Source organism: Canis aureus, chromosome 6, assembly GCF_053574225.1.
Source record: "Canis aureus isolate CA01 chromosome 6, VMU_Caureus_v.1.0, whole genome shotgun sequence".
In the NCBI taxonomy this organism is placed as follows: Eukaryota; Metazoa; Chordata; class Mammalia; order Carnivora; family Canidae; genus Canis; species Canis aureus.
The window spans coordinates 36,802,113-36,822,566 of NC_135616.1; the positions used below are offsets into that span (position 1 = coordinate 36,802,113).

At 39.6% G+C, this 20,454-nt stretch overlaps 1 protein-coding gene across 2 annotated transcripts in view; it reads right to left on the reverse strand.

Annotated features, from left to right (window-relative positions):
• SKOR2 (SKI family transcriptional corepressor 2) overlaps positions 1-20,454 on the reverse strand; it is a 52,369-nt gene that overhangs the window by 7,255 nt on the left and 24,660 nt on the right. Inside the window, exons 6-8 of one of the 2 annotated variants that reach the window (XM_077899710.1) lie at positions 20,257-20,324; positions 12,127-12,192; positions 6,400-7,076 (exon numbers count right to left, since the gene is read on the reverse strand). In XM_077899710.1, the coding sequence (XP_077755836.1) occupies positions 12,130-12,192; positions 20,257-20,324 (131 nt within the window). In that variant the 3' untranslated portion in view covers positions 6,400-7,076; positions 12,127-12,129. Of the gene's footprint in view, positions 1-6,399; positions 7,077-12,126; positions 12,193-20,256; positions 20,325-20,454 lie in introns of those variants that run through there. The other variant, XM_077899711.1, reaches the window with a different exon arrangement.

Consider the following 20,454-nt stretch of genomic DNA (forward strand, 5'->3'; position numbering starts at 1 on the left):
GAATAATATTTTACATCATATTTTGGTTATCCATTCATTCACTGATGGACATATGAGTCATTTCTACCTTTTGACTATTGTAAATAGTGCTGCTATGAACAGTTATATGCAAATATATAAGTACCTGTTTCCAATACTTTTGAGTATATTCTGGGAGTAGAATTAATAAGTGGCATGATAATTCTATGTTTAATTTTTTTTAAGGAACTGCCAAACTGTTTTCCACAGTTTGGAAAATATAAGATGGCTGCACCATGTTATATTCCCACAGCAATGTACAAGGGTTCCAATTTATCTCACATCTTTACCAAATCTGTAACTGTCTGTCTTTTTGAAAACAGTCATCCTAGTGGATATGAAATGGTTTTTGAAGTAAGGTGAAGTGGGTTCACTGATTTTGATTTGCATTTCCCTGATGACTCATGATGTTGAGCATCTTTTCACATGTTTACTGGACATTTGTGTATCTTCTCTGGAAAAATGTCTGTTCAAATCTTTTGCCCATTTCTTATTTAGGTTGTATTTTTATTATTGAGTTGTAAGAGTTCTTTATATATTTTGGATACAATCTCTTATCAGGTATATAATTTACAAATATTTTCTCCCATTCTATAGGCTGTCTTTTCATATTCTTGATAGTATCTGTAGCACTGAAGTTTGTAATGTTTATGAAGTCCAATTTATCTATTTTTTTTCTGTCTCTTGCGCTTTTGGTGCTGTATTTAAGACACCATTGCCTAACCCAAGGTCATAAAGATTTACTCTTATGTTTTCTTCTTTTTATTGTTTTAGCTTTAGACCACATTTCAAGTAGCACTGTGTTAGAGTACTTATATTTCCAGGAACATAAAATACCTTAGTTAGAGGAATCTTGCCAATGGACGAATTTCAGCTTCAAGTGAATTTGGTGAGGATAGGTATTTTTGTTTAAGAAAGGTCTCCAGCATCCTTCAAATGTCATTCAGGGGGCTGCCAGTTTACCCATGTGTGCAAAGGGTCTTGCTTGGCTCCCCTGGCAATGTGCACTGGAGTTCAGTGGCTAAAAGCAGAGATTTTAAAGTTATAGTGGCCAAAGTTTCGAATTCTTAATTTTCTACTTCTCAGCTAAGTGACTTAACTCCTCAGATTTCAATTAAATAGTTAAATAGTCTCTGCCTCACAGGGTTTTTGAGAGGATTAAATGAAATAATGTGTTAAGACACTTGGTACAATGTTATGCTTATTGTAATCACTCAATGAAAGTTGGCTGCTGTTATTATTATTGGCTGCCAAGTAATTGGATGATAGTGCCATATGAGCAGAGGGATGAGAAAGCAACTACATATAAAATCACAGTTTCACCAATGATGGTTTAGTACTGAATTCAAACAGTATTTAACCATGTTTTAAAGCACACAATTTGGGGTAAATGTTGATTCTTTAAAAAGTCAATCTCTAGAGGGCCATAAAAGCTATTTTAATCACTACAACTAATTACAAGGAAGTATAAATCAATAAACTTTGCTAAATGGTCTAAAATATAATAAAGAAAACCATCATTAACAATTATCCAGGAAGCCACTGTCCTTAATAGTGAGATGATGTAAAAGTTGGATGAGAAGAATGAATTTTATTGTTTGAAAACTCCAGACGTTAACAATGCTTTCAGGGAAGTTCCTAATTTGGTACAGAGTCGTGGCTTTTCAGAATGATTATTTACTTTAGATAACTTGAGTTTATTACTTCTAAATTATATGTATATTAGGCCTGGTGTGGAAATAAGTGGCCATTTGCAGCAAGGTATTCTCAGCTGTTAGTATTTTTTGGATTCTTTTTCAGTTCAAGACCAGCTGTCTTTCCATTCTTCCTCCTGAAGCTACAACATTGTTTCAGAGCCTACATCAAGACTGGAGTCCAGAGGCATTTAGAAAGTCTTAGCTCCCTTCTAGTCCTGTGTAGTGGTTCCTAGTCCAAGTCTAGGGGTCCCAGAGCAATTACTCAATCTCCCAAGTAGCCTTGCTGCCCTCTGATTAGGGGAACCAAGTGCCCACATGGGTTCCTGGGTCAAATTCCTCTCTGACTGTCATATCCCCCAGTCAAGTCAACTGGGCTTGCTTCTTGCCACCCTATTTATTCTCTGTGGTATGTTTACCCAAGGTTGGAACGTGACCATGAATGCTAAGTGAGCAGCAGGGATCCACTATCAAGGATGATGATGACTGACTACCTTCTGCTCCTGGGATATATGTGCTGCTGACCTCTATTCTCTTTGTGGTCCTAGCTACACACCAGGTCACAGCTTTGCTTGCATCACACAAGAGCCTGTGAGGTCTTTTGGATAGTGTACCTTTCCAACCCAGTTCCTGTCCTACTCTGGGGAGCAGATCAAGTTCACATCCAGCCCTTCTGTCATCTTCACCCATCTATATTGCAATGGGGGATATCAGAGATGTGACAGACTGGTTCAGCTCTGATGGTGAGGCCAAGAGATTGAGCAGGAAAAGCTGGCTATAGCAGTAAGGAGATTTGAGGCTTAACTCTGCAACTAACCAGCCTTCATACCCACTGACCTCCTTTAGCCAAAGCAAAGGGCTAATGAGAACGTGAGATGGCATGACTGGCATAAATATGCGTTGGAAAGTTGTTACACTAATAAGAAGTTGTGTTACTGTTAACTGATCACTGAGCTCCCAAATAGAGAAAAGGATTCTGTAATCAGAGTTAACAGAAAATCTAAAATAACAGTGGTTTAAACAAGATAGAATTTTATTTCTCTCCAAAATAAAAGAAGTTTGGAAGTGGGCAGTCCAGAGTTAGAACGCTGGTTCAGCAGCTGTTAGGGACTCAGGTTTCTATTATGTTTCTGTTGCATACTAGCATATGGCTTCTATCTTCAAAGTCACCACATGGCCCAAGATGGCTTCTGGGGCTCCCTCCATATTCCAGACACCGGGAAAGAAGGAAAGGGAAGGGAAAAGAGAAATATTGCCTACGTCAAACTCTTTAGAATTGAATTCCTGAAAATGCCACATATTTCTACTTACATCTTATTGGCCAGAACACAGTCATATGGCTACATCTAGTTGCAAGTAAGCCTGGGAGATGCAGTCTTTTATCTAAGTGCATTGCCACCAGGAATGGATACTGTTGCATGGTAACTAACATTTGCCACATATGGTCATTTGAAACCAAATGAAATGTCAATGTTCCTTGAGTTTAAAGTGATAACAGTGAAACAATCAGATTTTGGGATTGACTCAAATAAAGTAAATGACATCCACTTAACCAACAAAAATATTTTATGTAGTAACTACATGCCAGGGATTGTGCTCAGCAGTGTAGAGGTGGTGGAGCGCTGAAATGAACATTTCCCCTGCTCTCATGAAGTGTACAGTGCACATCTTCCTATGAAAGGAAGGAATGTGTAATTACAAACTGTGTAAGTTGTGTATGGGGAATCATGTTAGGAGGTCAGACTTGAACTTTGTGTCCTCAACTGTGTAGAGAGACAAAGGAGCTCTGTCATTGGCCTGGAGTCAACTAGAAGCATCCTCATTAAATGAGGTACTTACACATTCTTAGCATGCTGGTGGGATTCCTCTTTTCTGACCCTCCTCACTGCTGACCAAGGCTGTTTTAACTGTTATCCTTAAATGAAAAAGATACTATCTGCTTGGTCATATTCCCTGTAGCTAGGAGAGAATTCTCCTCTATTTTCCACAGAGCTGAGGCTACACTCATTGCTCAATCTAAGGAAAGTGGGATGTGATGTCCCATTCTCCTTGCCTGTGGCAAATAGATGAGCAATTACTCAGGCGTCCTAAGGACCAAAAGCATCTGTCTGCAATGTCTATCCCAATAGGAAATGCTTTATTGTTTGGGACTGGATTTCTGCTTTGATTTTCTATGGCTGTTTCTGATCTTATGATTTCATCTGGAATTGAAATAGAGAATTTTATATGCATTGCCCTTATTCTTCATTAGCTAATAGTTGGCTTGACCTTGGAGTTTTAAAATGATAAAATGGTCAAAGAAAAGAGCACAGCATTTTTCTGCTGTCATTTTGTGGAGCCAAGAATTTTTATTTGTCCTTCTGAAGAGTGGCTTTATTTTTAGCCCCATACAGCACTTTAGATGGATGTCCTGTCTGTTTCCATAGGGCAGCTCGGATCACCCAATCACATCCGGTTTTAGGGACAAATTCTTTTTGTTCCAACTTAGGAGCATCAAAGCATTGCTAGAATGAAGAAGAGGTGTTCACTCTCCTTAGTGAGAAAGTATATCGATTAATGATGTGTCCGTGTCATCTGTCGGACTTTTTTTCTCTGAAGGTTTTGGGTTTGGGTGTATAACTTCATGGTTACCTGGAGGATTCTTGGGCTCTACTGTTTGTAAGAAATAGACTGAGTTTGATAAAATGCCTCAAGAAATGGGGAGACTCAAAGGTCATGAGAATAAAGACAACAGCAGTTTCCAAGTGCTCTTGGAAAAGAGGCACAACTGGGCTTCTATGGAGTTTGGAGTTTAGGAGGAGAACTGAAAGTCACAATATACCACCAGCATCCAAGAGGCCGGTGGGCTTCCCCAAGAGTTTGGACATTAATTCAGTTCAGAGCTATGGCACAGTTACTAACTCCAGGCTCTCAGATATTCTTGTCAAGCTATCCAGTTCTAATTTCCCTTTTGCTTCAAAATTATTTGTTGATATTTCAGCACTAATGAGACATTTCAAGGTGCAATTAGAAAAAAAAAAGAATGATATTTCAGGTTAGTTTATGCTGCCCACCAATGCAGCTGCAGGGCAAAGGCCATAAGTAAGTCTGTCCATTACTTCAGCCTCTCTCCCTGCCTCTCTCCCTGCTCACCATTGTTCGGGCTCCCAGGAGCTCTTTCTGTCACCTCTGAAAGAATTGGCTTGAAGTACAAAGCTAAGGGTGCTGGGCTTCCAACCCTCTGTGTCATGTAAAGCTTCTGTGGAGAAAACGCTCCACCAACTTGACGGGCTGCTTATCCTCCTAAGCCCAGCTGCCAATTTCAGGAACGTGGACCAACCTCATCTGAAGGGCTGCATGAGCCTCATGCTCACACCCAGGCCTGGACCCTTCAGAGAGCATTCTGTCCTGTGTGGTCCGTCACTGCACCCTCATGTTATTCTCCACTAGTAATCACTGGGACTCTGTCTTCAGATTCCAGGACCTGCTTAGATCTCTTCTCTGACCAGCTTCCTGTTCTTGCTATTCTTGGGCTAGGAAGACAATCACCAATGAGCAGCTCTCCTTTGAGTTCTTAATGTGACAACCAAAGGTTAAGAACATTTTTTTTTCAAGGGCCAAATTGTGATTTTTTTTAAATAGTTCATGATAATGAAGATGGTGGGGGGGGGGGGGAAACTATCAAATAGCCTGGTGAGGCATTTTAAGCCTCTTTTGAAATCTGTCAAGAATGCCACTGGCAAGGCGTCTCTTCAGTTAGGATGGTGCTTGGCAACCTCATGGTAAGAGGTCTTCTGCAGTAGATTTCTGTGCAACTCAGCAAGAACTTAGAAATCCTTGCTCCAAAGAAGTCACCATTTTGGTCCTTCTGTCTCATCTGAGAGGCAGAATTTTTGGCATACAAGGAATTTCACGGGATGTGGGGGGCTGGGTGGCTCAGTTGCTTAAGCATCTGACTCTTGATTTCAGCTCAGGTCATGATCTCGGGTCATGGGATGGAGCTCTGCATTGGGCTCCACACTTAGAGGGGTATCTGCTTGAGGAATCTCTCTCTCCTTCTCCCTCTTCTTCTGCCTCTCCCTCCACCCTATCTGTCTCTCTCAAAGAAATAATTCTTTTAAAAAAGGGGGGGATCTCAGGCTTTTTTTTTTTTTTAAAGCACAGATTTTTTTTTTTTTAAGATTTTATTTTATTTAATCATGAGAGATACAGAGCAGGAGAGAGAGAGGCAGAGACACAGGCAGAGGGAGAAGCAGGCTCCATGCCAGGAGCCCGACGTGGGACTCGATCCCCGATCTCCAGGATCACGCCCTGGGCTGCAGGCGGCGCTAAACCGCTGCGCCACCCGGGCTGCCCCGGATCTCAGGCTTTGATTCAACATCATAGTAAGGAAGGTAGCACCATATCAACCATCACCAACATTATCAGAAGACCTAGCAGGAACACAGAAGCTTCCCCTAGCCATACAAAGATCCTAGAATGATGGGGAGGACTCCAGCTGCTGACAGTGGCCAAAGGCTAACCTAGACTTTAATAATAATTTTTGAAGGAGTTCCATTTTCAAAAATAATTTATTCAAGTATTTTATATCAAAATAATTCTAAAAAGTATTCATTCCTATTAGCTGCCCCCAATCAAATATGCATTTAACTACATGAACACCACTATTACTTCATAGTTTTTTTATTATAGACTTTTTTTTATCCACATGAATGTTAAAGAAACTACAACAGAGTTAAATACCATTTTTGATAACATGATTATATTCTTAATTACACTCAATATTAAACTGTAAAATATTTCCAGAGGAATACAATCTTCATTCATACAGCAGGCAAAGTACCAGAGAGGAAGGGGCCACGGGTAAGTCTGTCCAGTTTGCTGTGAAAAGCAGGTTTGGATGGCAAAGGCCATCCCAGCTGTAGAAACGTGCTCCCTACTCCTAGGACAGGTCTTGTGTTTCCACTAAGAATCACTGCTTCAAACGTAACAGACAGTCTTGCAGAACCACCTTCTCCAGGTGTGCAGCACTGAGATCACTTGGGACCGTCCACGGATTTCCCACCCCAATTGGCTAACAGCACTCCACTCTGGATTAAGTTGGCTTTGAAAAACACAAAGACTCAAACTTTGGTTCCACCAAAAGAAGCAACAAGCATTGGCTGCTCTGGTTGGCGCCCCCCTCCCCCCACTAATGAATGGCCACTACAGTCTATTTTACATGGTTGTCCGTGCTGCTTTGAGGTCACTTGTCCTTGGGTTCTCCCGAACCTGATTTTGTATTTGATTCCCAAGCCCTTTCAATTCGCAGTCTTTATGTGGGTCAGAAGTGCTCAGTGGCAGGCTGTATCTTACAAGAGAACAAGAGTGAGTGGTTCTGTGCACCTGGGATGAGACAAAACGTACAGAATGAGGACTTCAGCACGATTCAGAACATGTCAACTAACATTTAGTATATCTTGAGAGAAGACACTTTTCATACAGTTTGGGTGAAATGTTTCAACAGTGACTATGAGAGCATCTGCTCTTTGTACATATATTTGCCTGCTCTCTTAGTTTATGCGTCTCTGTGGACACAGAGCCAAACTAGAACTGTTAAATCAGAGTGTGCTGGTTTGCTATGCATTCCTTACAGTAAAGCCCTGTTTGCTAGGTTCTAGAAGCTCTGGTTTGCCTCCAACAGCCTGCCATGAGAGGGACAGACAGAAGTTCATGTGCCAGTGCCCTGCTAGCTTTGACTGGATGGCCGGTTACATCCATTTTTCTTGTCCTTAGGTGTTAATGCAACTGCAGAAGCATGACTGGAGTTTTTGTGATTCAACATCAACAAAACCATTGGATTGGCTATTAACTGTATATTTATAACTAATAATAGAGAATACAAATTAGGCCATGATCGCTGGAGGTATGAATCCAAGGAGAGCAGATGAAATGTGGATGGCAGAGCCAGGAAGCTTGGTGCAAATCCTGCCACTTGCTCCCAGTGAGACTACAGATCACATTCTCAGGTCTCTGCATGTCAGTTTTCCCTGCTGTAGAAAATGGTGAAAGTAGCAATCTTTCAATGGGTTGCTCTGGAGATTAAATAAGAAAATTGACATAAAGCACTGAGCAGGGTAGGAGCACATCATCATTTTCAATGGAGACTCTTGAAAGAACCTGGTCCTCTATGTCTGACTATGGATGAAAGGAATGGATATGCTATTCCTTCCCTTTGTCTTTGATCTATACAAAAGGAAGACACAGAGTGTTCCATCACAATCCCTATATATCCTTTTGAGAGCTTTTTCTTGTTATTATTTTTGAAGCAATTACTCCAGAACTGAAATAGAAGTAACAGGACTTTACCAAAGAGGTAGATATTGTTAGTATAGGAAGAGAAATTCTCAAACTCTCCAGAAGTATGCAAAGTAGACATTTGTGATGAAGAAAATGCAGACATAAGATAAAAGTAGGTTGGTCATGCCCTAGGGGTTACATATAGTCTTGAGCATACTTTAATAAAAGCAGCCCCTTTGTAGGAAAGGGGCAGAAGTATGGTATGCAAGAGTGATAATCAACATTTTAGAACTGGCAGAGACTTTGATCAGGCTTGATTGCCCACATTTTATAGATGAGAGTGAGCCTCAAAGAGATTACATGATATTCCGTTCAAGATAACATAGGGAGGGAGTGTCAGATTTAGGAGGCGGACCCCTTCCAAACAAGCCCAATGATCTGTGGGAGACAGAGAAGTGTTCTAGAGTCAAATGGACCTGGATTGAACCTTGGCTCTGTCACTTGCTAGCTAAGTGACCTCACTGAACCTAAATTTTCCCATGTATGAATAGAGATGATAAGATCTACATTATAGAGATATATAATGTGGCAAAGAATTGAGCCCAGCATCCTGCATAATTAGTGTTCAATAAATGATGGTCATTACTATTTCTGGCTTGGTCACGAGGTTCTGTATGACTATGAACAAGTTATTTCCCATGATCCACTTTCCACTAGTGTAAAATGACTGAAAGACCTAGGTGCTTCAACCAGCTATATGGAGGACATTTGTTTAATGTTAAAAGGTGTTTGGAAGAAAAAATGTAAAGTAACAATTAAATTCGTATTGATGTGGCACTTCTTTGGGGGTGCAGATATCACAAAGATTACATTGTGTGTCTGTACAGGACACACGTCACAGAAACAACCACAGATAAGAGAGACCGTGGGGAATAATTCTGGTGTTAAGACCAGTCCTAAATGCAAGGGTAATACACTCAACATTTTGAATTTTTTTTTTCAAATCATTTCTATTGTACTCGTGAGCTTACAACGAAACAAATATGCAAAGTAGGGGATCCCTGGGTGGCGCAGAGGTTTGGTGCCTGCCTTTGGCCCAGGGCGCGATCCTGGAGACCTGGGATCGAATCCCATGTCGGGCTCCCGGTGCATGGAGCCTGCTTCTCCCTCTGCCTGTGTCTCTGCCTCTCTCTCTCTCTCTCTGTGACTATCATAAATAAATAAAAATAAAAAAAAGACAAATATGCAAAGTAGTCTGATGGCTGATCTACTATGGCTTGTTTTAGGAGGTAGTTTGAAGATAAAGAAAGCAAACTACACTTAACACAGCTGGTAGCTAACCAAATAGAATTCATTGCCCCAAAGGGGACTATGCCTAGGTTGAAGAAAGGTTTAGATAAATCCATGAGTAATGGGTCTTTAAGGAGTTATCAAGGAAAAGCTACGAGCATTCAGTGCACGTGCCTGAATTTTGAGGTCAGTATTGTTAAGAACAACAATTTGGCTCTTCTAATGGAATTACAGTTAGTACCCTGGCCTGGGTGGACCTTTATTCGACTCAACGTGGAGTTTCTTCTGTCCTAATGTAGGGCAAAAAAGATTTGTAGAGCAGTGATATGTGGCAATACTTGCTTGGCTTATTAAGTGGATTGCCTGTGGTTTTGAAAAGCTTCCTCCTCTTAATAGTCATATTGGAATCCACTGGGTGGCCAGAGCACAGCATACTACCTTAACGGTCACTCTTGCAAAAAAAATTAATGCATCAGTCCCTAATTTGGAAACCTGTGGTCACTCAGCAAGGCAGAATTTGTCTCTCTCCCTTGGTGTAATGATTTTTATTTTGTAATCTCTCTTGGGGTAATTCCTTGCAGGCTTGGCATGTTGAGAATCAAATACTGCTTCTAACAATATGGTCATGATTCTCTGCTTGGCTGATTTAGCTCAGCATTTAAGTAACCACTAATCTTCTGAAAGCACTAGGGTCTACTTAGAGAAATCCCTGTTGTCTGCAAGGATGGAAACAAAATCAGCATGAAGGAAGCATTAGTTACTAAACACAAATCAATCTTTTTTTTTTCTTTCCACCTTGTGGTACTCGATGTCACCATCAAAGACACATTTTCTGGGCAGTGAGTCTTCATTTTGTAGGTGCAAGAGCAGTTCGTGGTAAGCAGGGGAGATGAGTTGGGGAATCAGAAGGAGTAAAAAAGAGAGTTTACTGAAGTTCCTGAGTGGGAATCAGACCACATTCCAAAGGGTGAATCTCACAAACACAGAGTAAAAGAAGCCAGATACAAGAGAACATTCTATACAATGTCCTTTACTAAAGTTCAAAGCCAGGCAAAACTGATCTTTGTTGGGTAAGAGAGCAACAGGAGAGGGGTACAGGGAGGCTGTCTGGGTGCTGGAAACCTAAGTGAGTTCATCTTGTGAAAATCCATTGAATTTTGACTTGTTGACTTCATGACTTGTATGACTTGATGAGTTCTGTCTGGACTTTGATGAGTGTGTGTTATACTTCAATAAAAATGTTATTTAAAAAAACACATGCTAATATAGTCTCTTTAACTTGAAAGAAAATTACTTTGACATTTTCAAATTATTACACCTATGAGTTTATTTGGGTGATTCTTGCCTTGATTACCTTGGTATTCTTGGTTAAGATTTAGTGAGGTCTGACTGTTCTAAAATTATTCATTTCATGCAAATGGTACAAACTCGTCTCCTCTAATGAGAAAGAAACTATCCAACATCAACTTCAGACTTAAGAATATTTACATATATAGCACAGAGCCAACTCACAGGCCCATTTGTGTATGAACTCGTGGAGATGGAAACACAATGACTTATTATGTGACTGTCTCCCTTGCAAATCATCTGCTCAAAGAGGAGAGGAAGTGCATGCATTAGAAGCAAGTTGGCACTGAGTCAGGAGCCCTAGGATCTTTTTCTAGCTTTGCAGTATGGATATAAAACATCACATCTCTCTTCTCCGTACCTCAGTTCTTTGTGTATAAAATTAAGGGAAAGCATATGAATGAGAGACTGTCTTGGAAAGAGTTTTTGAGCTCTTGATGAAATATTAGAGATGTAATATCATTATTTAAGACAAATGCTGAAGATTATCACTAACAAAGGCGATGACAAGAGGTGGGATTGTCATTTGTACAAAGATGGAGGAGGATTGTGATATGCAGAAAGAGATGGGAAGGAAAGAAAAGGAACCACAAGCCTGCATTGTATAGAATTCTTTTTGCCAATAAATTCTATTAAGTTGAAAATATGTTCCAGAGGGAAGGCCTGGGAAGAAGGATTCTGATGGGAACAGGTCAAACTGATAAATGACTGCAATCCTAGTTGGCCATGAGCACTTACAAATGCTCCCTCTGACATCCGCGTTTTTTCCTGATTTAGCAATTCTAGTTGTTAGGTCATCCTGATGTATGGTTACAGAAACAAGCCTTAGTTTCTATATCCCTTTGATTCTAACAATTATGTATATATCTTTTATATAATCAAAAAGTTGCTTTTGAGATGTTTAGGTATGTTCTGACTACAGTTACTGAATTTTTACTGTCTTCTTTGCCTTAAGAGCCCAGAGAATTTGTCTTTTAAATCCTTGCCAGGGATGTGATCTTGAACCTGGCTTCAGCTCTAGAGGAACAGTGATTGATTTAGGGAAAGAATGGATGACTCTTCCTATAGCAGATGTTCTCAAAGGTCCATGTTGCAGCAATTGTTCACATCACCGTCTGTTATTAGCTCCCTGGAAGCCGGATTTGAGGAAGACTTTTGGCAGCAAAGGAAAGGCAGAGAAAATGATCACCGACACTCCACTTTCATGGAGGAGCAGTAATTGAGGCGTTAGGGAGAATATCAGAGAACAGAAAACCTTAGAACAGAACAAAGATTGCTTCTGCAAAGGAGTAAAGAATTTCCTTAGTTTTAGGACTTTTCCAAAGAATCTATAAAATGCACATGGCTACTTGGTTAGGAAGTCCCACGCCCGGACATAAAAAAGTTCATCTGTATATTGGTTGAAATACAGAATGCAACTTGACTAATCCCTTTGTTATTTCGAAAACACCAGTAAAGAACATGGCTGAGCAATAAGAATTCAGGGTTCAGGAAAATCGCTTTCTTCTGGTAAGCTTACCTTTTAGCTTTTGCTGAGATGGGCACCAAGCTTTTCTTTCCTGATCAAGCTTGCTGCATAGGGTATCTGTAAGATAAAAACAAGCAAGACTATTAAGATAAGCTAAACTTGAAGATAGATACATACCCTTCATCCTGCCTAACAATTTGAATGCCAGTGAATTCCCCTCTAAGAAGAAAAGGTCTCTATCTGTTCATCAACAGTATGGAGCTTCCAGGATATAGCAATTCCTGAGGACTGTTAAAAGGCTTATCAAGGACAGTGGCACCTGGGTGGCTCAGTGGTTGAGCGCCTGCCTTTGGCTCAGGGTTTGATCCTGGGGTCCTGGGATCGAGTCCCACACTGGGCTCCCCTTAGGGAGCCTGCTTCTTCCTCTGCCTGTGTCTCTGCCTTAAGAGCCTACAGACCTCTCTCTGTGTCTCTCATGAATAAATAAATAAATAAAATAAAATCTTAAAAAAAAAAAAAAGAAACCTATCAAGGATAGAACTGGTGATCACACCAGACTCTTGCTAGAGCTAGTCTCCGAGGTCAGGATGTGACATTTCACTTTCAGAATGTTTTATTTATTTAAAAAATATTTTATTTATTCATGAGAGACACACACAGAGAGAGAGGGAGGGGGCAGAGACACAGGCAGGGGGAGAAGCAGGCTCCATGCAGGGAGCCTGATGTGGGACTCAATCTCGGGACTCCAGGATCATGCCCTGGGCTGAAGGCAGATGCTAAACTGCTGAGCCACCCAGGATCCCCTTTCAGAATGTTTTAAATTTGCATTTGATAATATGAAACTGTTTAGGTAGAAAACGAAGTTACGTTATAATATACATCCCAAGTAAAGAGAAAAGGATGTGATTACAAAGTAGTTCAATGTTATCTTTCATTTAATTACAGTGACAAGATATGCTGTCATTATAAATCACAGGTAAGATGAACTAACTCAACACGAATTATTACTCTCAGTAATTTCCCAATAACTACTAAGAAGCATCAGAAATAATTGCACTGAGTGGAAAATATGCCTCTGAGAACGCTACCTGGATAAACTTGAAAAGTACTTTTCAGTGCTGGGACTTTGAAAGAAAGCCTATCCTATTTGATATGTTACTTTTCATTAGAAGATTCAAATAGCTGAAGTCGGACTACATGTATTATTTAGATTTACCTCTCCATTAACCCCAGTTAAGTTACTCTATCCTTATGTTACTTACCTTCATCATTATAAGGCTAAACTCAGAATTCTAAAGATTTGAATCTATTTTACACTTAAAGAAATGAGTATTCTACACTTAAAGAAATGAATATTCTACAATATAACTTGAAATGTGGCTGTTATGTAAAAGTGGTGAGGGAAATACAATTATTTTCATCCGATTAGGCAATGCTTTTTGAACATGGGATACATGTACATTCTCCACATTTCCAGTCTATCTGTGCTATGTTCTCCTGGTCCCATCCATAAATATGAGTCTTTTCCAATGGGAAGGAACTATGAATCTACAATGATGAGAGTGACTAAAATTATCTGGACCATTTTGCTGTAATAACTGACCAGTTGAATCAGTCTTTTTAATGGTTAAAAAGAGAGAGAGAGGGAGGGAGAGGGAGAGAGAGAAAAGCCTAACAACCATATCAGTATTTTGATACACAAACACAACATGGATGCATCTGATAGGCACATCTCTGATAAAGACAACAGCATTAAAATTAATGATTCATTTAGTTAGTGCCATAAAAGGTTCAGAGTGCCAATCTCACATTTTAGGATGTGAGCTGAGATGAGCTGGATAACCATGACAAGGACAGTGACATAGGCACCTACTCTAGTTACCTCTTCTTCTCCCTCTAGGTTATGCTACACCTGCTATTAACCGAGACACACATTTTCCATCACGGTGTTTGTTGTGATATGCCAAAACACAGGGATCACCTCTCTCTTTAGATGCATGATATAACAGAGCCTTGAATGGAATTCTACTGCATAGGATAACAAGCAGAAATGATATAAACCTTGAGGTATGAGAAATTACCTAATACAATGTATTTGTATGCCACATTCATTGAGAGTCCTCAACATCAAGATTCGGTGCCACAACAATTTAGAAAGTGTCTGTCCCGTCCCAGGCACACACAAGTTAACATCACCATGGACTGTCTCATCAAAGCCAATAAACTACTCATCCCAACCCGAAGAAAAGTGTCTGAAGGGCTCTGCTTTCAGATTTAAGTCAGAATGCCTACTTCTTTCCTTCCTTCCCTCTTTCCTCCCTCCCTCCCTCCCTTCCTACTTTCTTCTTTTTCTTCCTCTTTTCTTTTCCCCTCAGAAGCAACAATGTAGCATTTCATTAAGCTGGGAAGCTGAGATGGAAAAGAAATAAAGGACCCAGGGGAGAAAAAAAGGACATTTCCACAAAAGCACATTTGAGTCCCAAATCTCCAGACTGGAATTTACATCTGTTTGAAGCATCACTCCTACTCAAACATTGTTGCATTCATTTCATTAAAACAAAATGAAATAAAAGCCAAACAAAATCAAAGACCAAAAAAGCCTAAGGTTGTGAGCTGAAGATCATATATTCTTAATGCTAAGTCCTAAATCATGAATGATAAAAAATATACTAGCACATAGCTCAGCTGTTCATGGAAATTACCCTATTTCCTTGATTCTAAAACATACTTTTTTTTCCCCTTCCCATTTTAACATCTCTTAAATTAGGTGTCTCATTATTGATGGTATCTTAGAAAAATAGTTGGGAGTTTCTTTTCTTGTGATACATCAAGTAATGGTGCTGCTTATCATTGGCAGTTCTTCGGATTCTATGAAATGCAATCCTGGATTCACAGAGACCTTGGCAAACACTCCCCAACCAGGTAGCTCAGGCTACTAGAGCTCCATTTGAGCAAAGTAGTCCACGTAAATTTCCTGTACTAGAACTTATAAAGCCTTTCTTCTCACCTTGACCAGCTTAGAAATCACCAAGATTGGCATGGAAAAAAAAAAATCCCTCGAAGTTATAGAAGTTCTAAATTAATTACCTAGTTGGTGTTAGTCTATCAAAAGTATAAAAAGATAACGTCCTAGTTTGTGCCAAGAAAGAACCAGCCTGAGTTCAGACATTCAGGTGGGTTAACATGTCAAAAGGAGAAAGTGGAGTAGGCCACATAACTAGGGAACAGTGATTGCCTTGTCAAGATACGTGGCAATCGATCAATAATCAGAAAAGGAGCCACTGTAGTCAAAGTCTGTCTCCTGCTGGAGAATGTGAAGGCAGCATCAAGTCCTTTGACTTGCAGGGACCTGCTTTTCTCACATATTTAGCCACAAAACCAACATCCTCTAGTGGCCTCGGGATATTTTCCTAAAAACTTAGTGCCAAACAGTAATTGTTCTATCTAACCTTTCAAAAAACATGTTAACCCCGTTTTAACATGGGTTGAGATGGTAGACGTTTGGACAAGTTCTCATCCTAATGAATCTTGGAGAATCTCCAAAGAAAGACCCCATCACCAAAGAGCTGTGCCCCTGCCAAAGGAGGAGGGCCCCATCCAGCAACAATCAAGACCTCGTTCCTTTCCCTGCGAGAAAGCTCTGTGCTCCCACCATTGGGAGGTTGTAAAATAGCTTTTTTACAAGTCCACAGTGAACAAAACATTAGTACTAAATCTATTGATTGAGCATAATTTTAATTGAGGCTTTTAATGAAGAACTTTGAGACCAGCTCCCCCCACCCCACCCCCCGGCTGCGTGCGGCTGCAGTGTTCTGGAGAAACAGCAGAGGGCACTTTGACACTAGCACATTTTCTCCAGTGCCTCTGTACCAATCCCGCAAGTTCAAAGGATAGGAATCTGGGGGTCTAGCCATTTATCACAGGCTCTCTTTTGCAGCTTCGCAATGTCCTCAAGAGCTATGAGTCCAGAAGAGCATGTCTTCAACAAACCTACAGTAGTAGCTTCTATACAGAAGCACTCACTTGAAAAAATTGTTGCCAAGTTAACATGAAACAAAAATTACCCAGGCATCATAATGTGTAAATTATATCACATTTCAGCCTTTGAAAAAAAACCGTAACCAAAAGTTTATACACTGAGTAAAATATCCTTAGCTTCTTTTTTTTTAATCTTTAAAAAATTAGCTGAAATTAGAAAGTTAGATAAAATCGATATGTAACATTGCATTTAACTTCTTCACTTTCTTAATGGTACAGGATGATGGGTTTTGTTTTCAACATTGAACAAGGTTTTCCTAGAATCACAATCCATTCGTGAATGAGTTTTTTTTTTTTTTTTGCTCTGTACTACATACACTACATGCTAACATTTTCACGAACTTGTTACATTTTAAAACCTTTGTGTTTGGGTTCATAGTGAGAAGAATATATTTCTTTGCTTGTAGAAATAACTCTGGCTTAATAAGGGAAACATTTTAGGCATTTTTTTAAAAAAATTATTTATTCATGGGAGAAACAGAGAGAGAGGCAGAGGGAGAAGGAGGCTCCATGCATGGAGCCCGATGTGGGACTGGATCTGGGAACTCCAGGATCACGCCCTGAGCCGAAGGCAGAAGCTCAACTGCTGAGCCACCCAGGCATACCCATTTATGGCATTTGAAAGCCCAGGGCAGGAGAACACAAATGTGTGAAGTACTATATACTCTAATGTTAAGCTATTTTTTTAAAAAAAGTTAGCTTGCTGTCCATGTATAAATGTTAAATAAACTGCATATGCTTTAAATCTCACATTGAGAGATGCACATTTATAAATGTACAGACAGAGTCAATTATTTGACTATATAGTCATCACAACTCTGCATTTAACAAACTGAAAAAGGAAGCAGTGGTGCAGAAATTATAGTCAGTGGAGAATCTAAAAATGCAGAAGCCAAAGAAATTCATAAGTTTTCCTTCTATAGCAATGATACCCAAGATGCTTTTGATATAATCTTTTGAATAAGAACACTGTGTAACAGCATAGGATAAATGTACTGTGGGTCTATGGGAATTGTTATAAAATATGATGGCTTTAATATATTTGAATTCTCTATGATTGTAGGATGGGATGGGTTTTTATTTCATCTAGAGGGGAAAAAAAGTGCCTATTCTGTAGGCAAATGACTCTTCTGTAATATATGCTCTGTAAGCCTTAAATATAAAATAATTTAAATATAAAACAAATAATATTGAGTGAATCCCCTATTCTCGGGAAGCAAACCACGTAAACATATTTACTGTTGAATTAGATCATTTAACTAAAAATATTAAGAAAGTCAGTAATTGTGATACCTAGCAACTTACTGAAACTCTTTAGATAGAATTTTCTAAAGATATTACCCTCTCTGGCCCCCTCCCCACCCCAAGTACTTAACAAGTAAAACAAGCTGAATAAGGGATGAGATACATTTCTGTTCAGGTAATCTTGAATCTGCTGCTTCAATTCTAAAGCAGATGGCATAACGTGAACACAGGTCCTTTTTGCACAAAAATCTATCTAGCTACCAGGACTTGAAAAATCCCACTATTAGAGGTACTGCTTTGAAAGGGGGGGCATGAAATTGACTCCTCATACTGGCATGACACTGGATGACGTGCACGGGCATTTCAGGTTTATTATGCACGTGTGCCTTACTAACTTACTCAGTCAGACCCTGCAATGAGTTGCTTTGGCAGAAGAACTGACTCTTCATGGAGTATATGGGAGCAGTCTTGAACTGAAGTGTGCAGATCCCAAGGACAGTGCAGTAAGACAGAAGCTCCCCCACAATTCACCAGTATGCCTTCCTTGAGTCATTTTAGTAGTTGTTTCTTAGCACAAAAGAAAATTTGAGGAAATTAAGAACAAGCCAGGGAAATTTGGAAAAGAATTAAGAGGATTACGTGATGAGAGTATCAGAGTTGACTCAGGGGTCATCGCTGGGTGGTGATTCATTCAGCAAATATTTATTGATAGCCATTTGATGCTACACACCATGCTAGGTCCTGGAGGCCACGTGAAGACCCTCCCCATCTTAGGGAAGGGGACACAGGAGAAGCAGCAGCAGGAGGGACAAATCATGCCTTGTGCACCTATTTTCATGTTGTTGGCGTGGATGTGCTTTTATGGATTTCAGAAATTATATGGTACCTACAAGGGCTGGAGGAAAATTTTCTGGCTTCTCCCAAAGAATTTAACTTGTGACCAGAAGTAATTTACTATCTAGAGAAATCTGAATGAATAATGCTTGCCTAGGTAAATGAATATATGATGATGAAGTATTTACCAATACAGTATAATAAAAATGTTTAGTAATATCAGTTTCTATCTTCCAGGTACCAAATATCTCAGAAGACACTTTTTCTTCCATCAATACTGCCTGCCTAACACATGGATGCAGTATCATTTCTTCTTTTACTAAAGAAACCGAATGTCAAAGATAATTAAGACATTAAAGCTACATAACTGACCTTAAACAGTAGCACTGAAATAAATACTTAGTCTCCTTTCCTAAAGCCCATGGTGCTATACTTGACAACTCCCTCCCCGCAAATCACAAATTTTTCGTTGCATGTGTGGCAATTTTTGTTTTAAGAGTCTGAAAGTGAAATCAGTAACATCTTATAATTTTTCATCCCTCTATCTCTAAATCTATATTTAAATTCTTCCTTTGGATGGGGGTGCCTGGCTGGCTCAGTCAGTCAACATGTGATTCTTGATCTCTGGATAGGGAGCTCGAGCTCATGTTGGGTGTAGAAATCACTTAAACATAACATCTTTAAACAAAAATAAATTCTTCCTTCGGACAACGAAAACAATAAACATATGAAGAGCAAGTAATTAATAGCTCTTATTACCTAGGTATCAAAAGCTAAGAGCAGTACATACATTTTTTTAAACCTCTTTGGGGGCTTAGTTGTCAATCAATTAAGAAAAGTCCTTCTGCACCCCATCCCTTCCCGTGATTTTAGCTGCAAACAAAACGAACACAAACAAAGCCAAAACAAGAAGAAAGGTCCTGTTTAAGAGGCATCTTATGTTGAGGTGGCTTTCAGAACAGAGAATGTTAACCAGTACTTGAGGCCAATAAAACCAGTGGGAATGTTAAGAGTGTAAGTAGCACTTTTAATGGAGCCCCCACAATGGCGAGAAACCTCGTGAGCTACAAGGTTGTTTTAAAAATCTCCATTAACACATGCATGATTTCTCCGATGCAGAAAGAAAACATTAATACCTATCTTCCTTGAGTTATTCTGATAGAGAGCTAGATATCTGGCTCTCTGGACATGACAGGCAGGTATGCATAGGTCCATGCTTAATAAGATAAAGGTAACGTGGACCAGCTCAGAAATGTCAAGCAACCCAAATTATAATAATCATGCTGGGAATATCACTAAGGATCAGTGTATGTCTTTATCCAGGTGATTAAAAATATCTTACAAAATGGAACAGAAATTGTTTTCCCCATTGTACTCATGTAAATGAAGACTATGGGAGACTGTTTCAAAAGCACTAATGATTAATACCAGATATATCTGCAAGGGGATGAAGGGTAGTGAATTCAATAAAAAAATCAAAAAGGCAACCAAAGCCCCCACTACATTTATTTACCAGGCACCTTCCTGCTTCCCTGGTCCCACATAAATACCTCTTAGTGTCCACTTTTCAATATGATTAGGAATAACACACTTCATTTGGAAAGAATCATTTCTTTTCATCACCTTTCAAGCGAATTTAATTGATTAAGTGTATTTATACTAAGTTTATTGGCAGCGGAGGGACTGGCTCAGGTCTGGGTAACAAAAGGAGAGACAGAAAGAAGACAATTGTCCTTCACTGAGCCTCTAGTGTATCCTAGCACCGCGTTCACACGTTTGCACAGTGGGAGGTGACGCAGGTACCTCTGGTTCACCCACAGAGACAATTTACACATCTGTCTATTAACACATGGTAGGTAGTTACATTTCGAGGAAACGTACTGACACATCTGTTTATCCTGTATCTAAGTAAATCTTTGGTAATTAGCATCTAAACCAGCTGAGAGGTAAGTGGTAGGTGGACCAAAGGGTTTCACGGCAAAAATGTGAATGGTTTCATACAATTGAGTGGTTTGAAAACAAACTCATCAAGTTGCATAGATTTTTAAGTAGAAATCATCTTACAATTTGTAACTGTTGCACCATTTCTTCTCGGTAGGCTAGTTCCCTCTTCATCTGATCCTGAAAATTATCTGGTAGGAGAGAGAGAAAGAGAGAAAGACATCAATTAAAGTTGCAATATCTTCTCTTAGTATTTTTAGTAAAAATATTACTGATGGTCCCAGAGAGGCCCATCTCCCTTTTTTGGTATTTTTAGAAAGG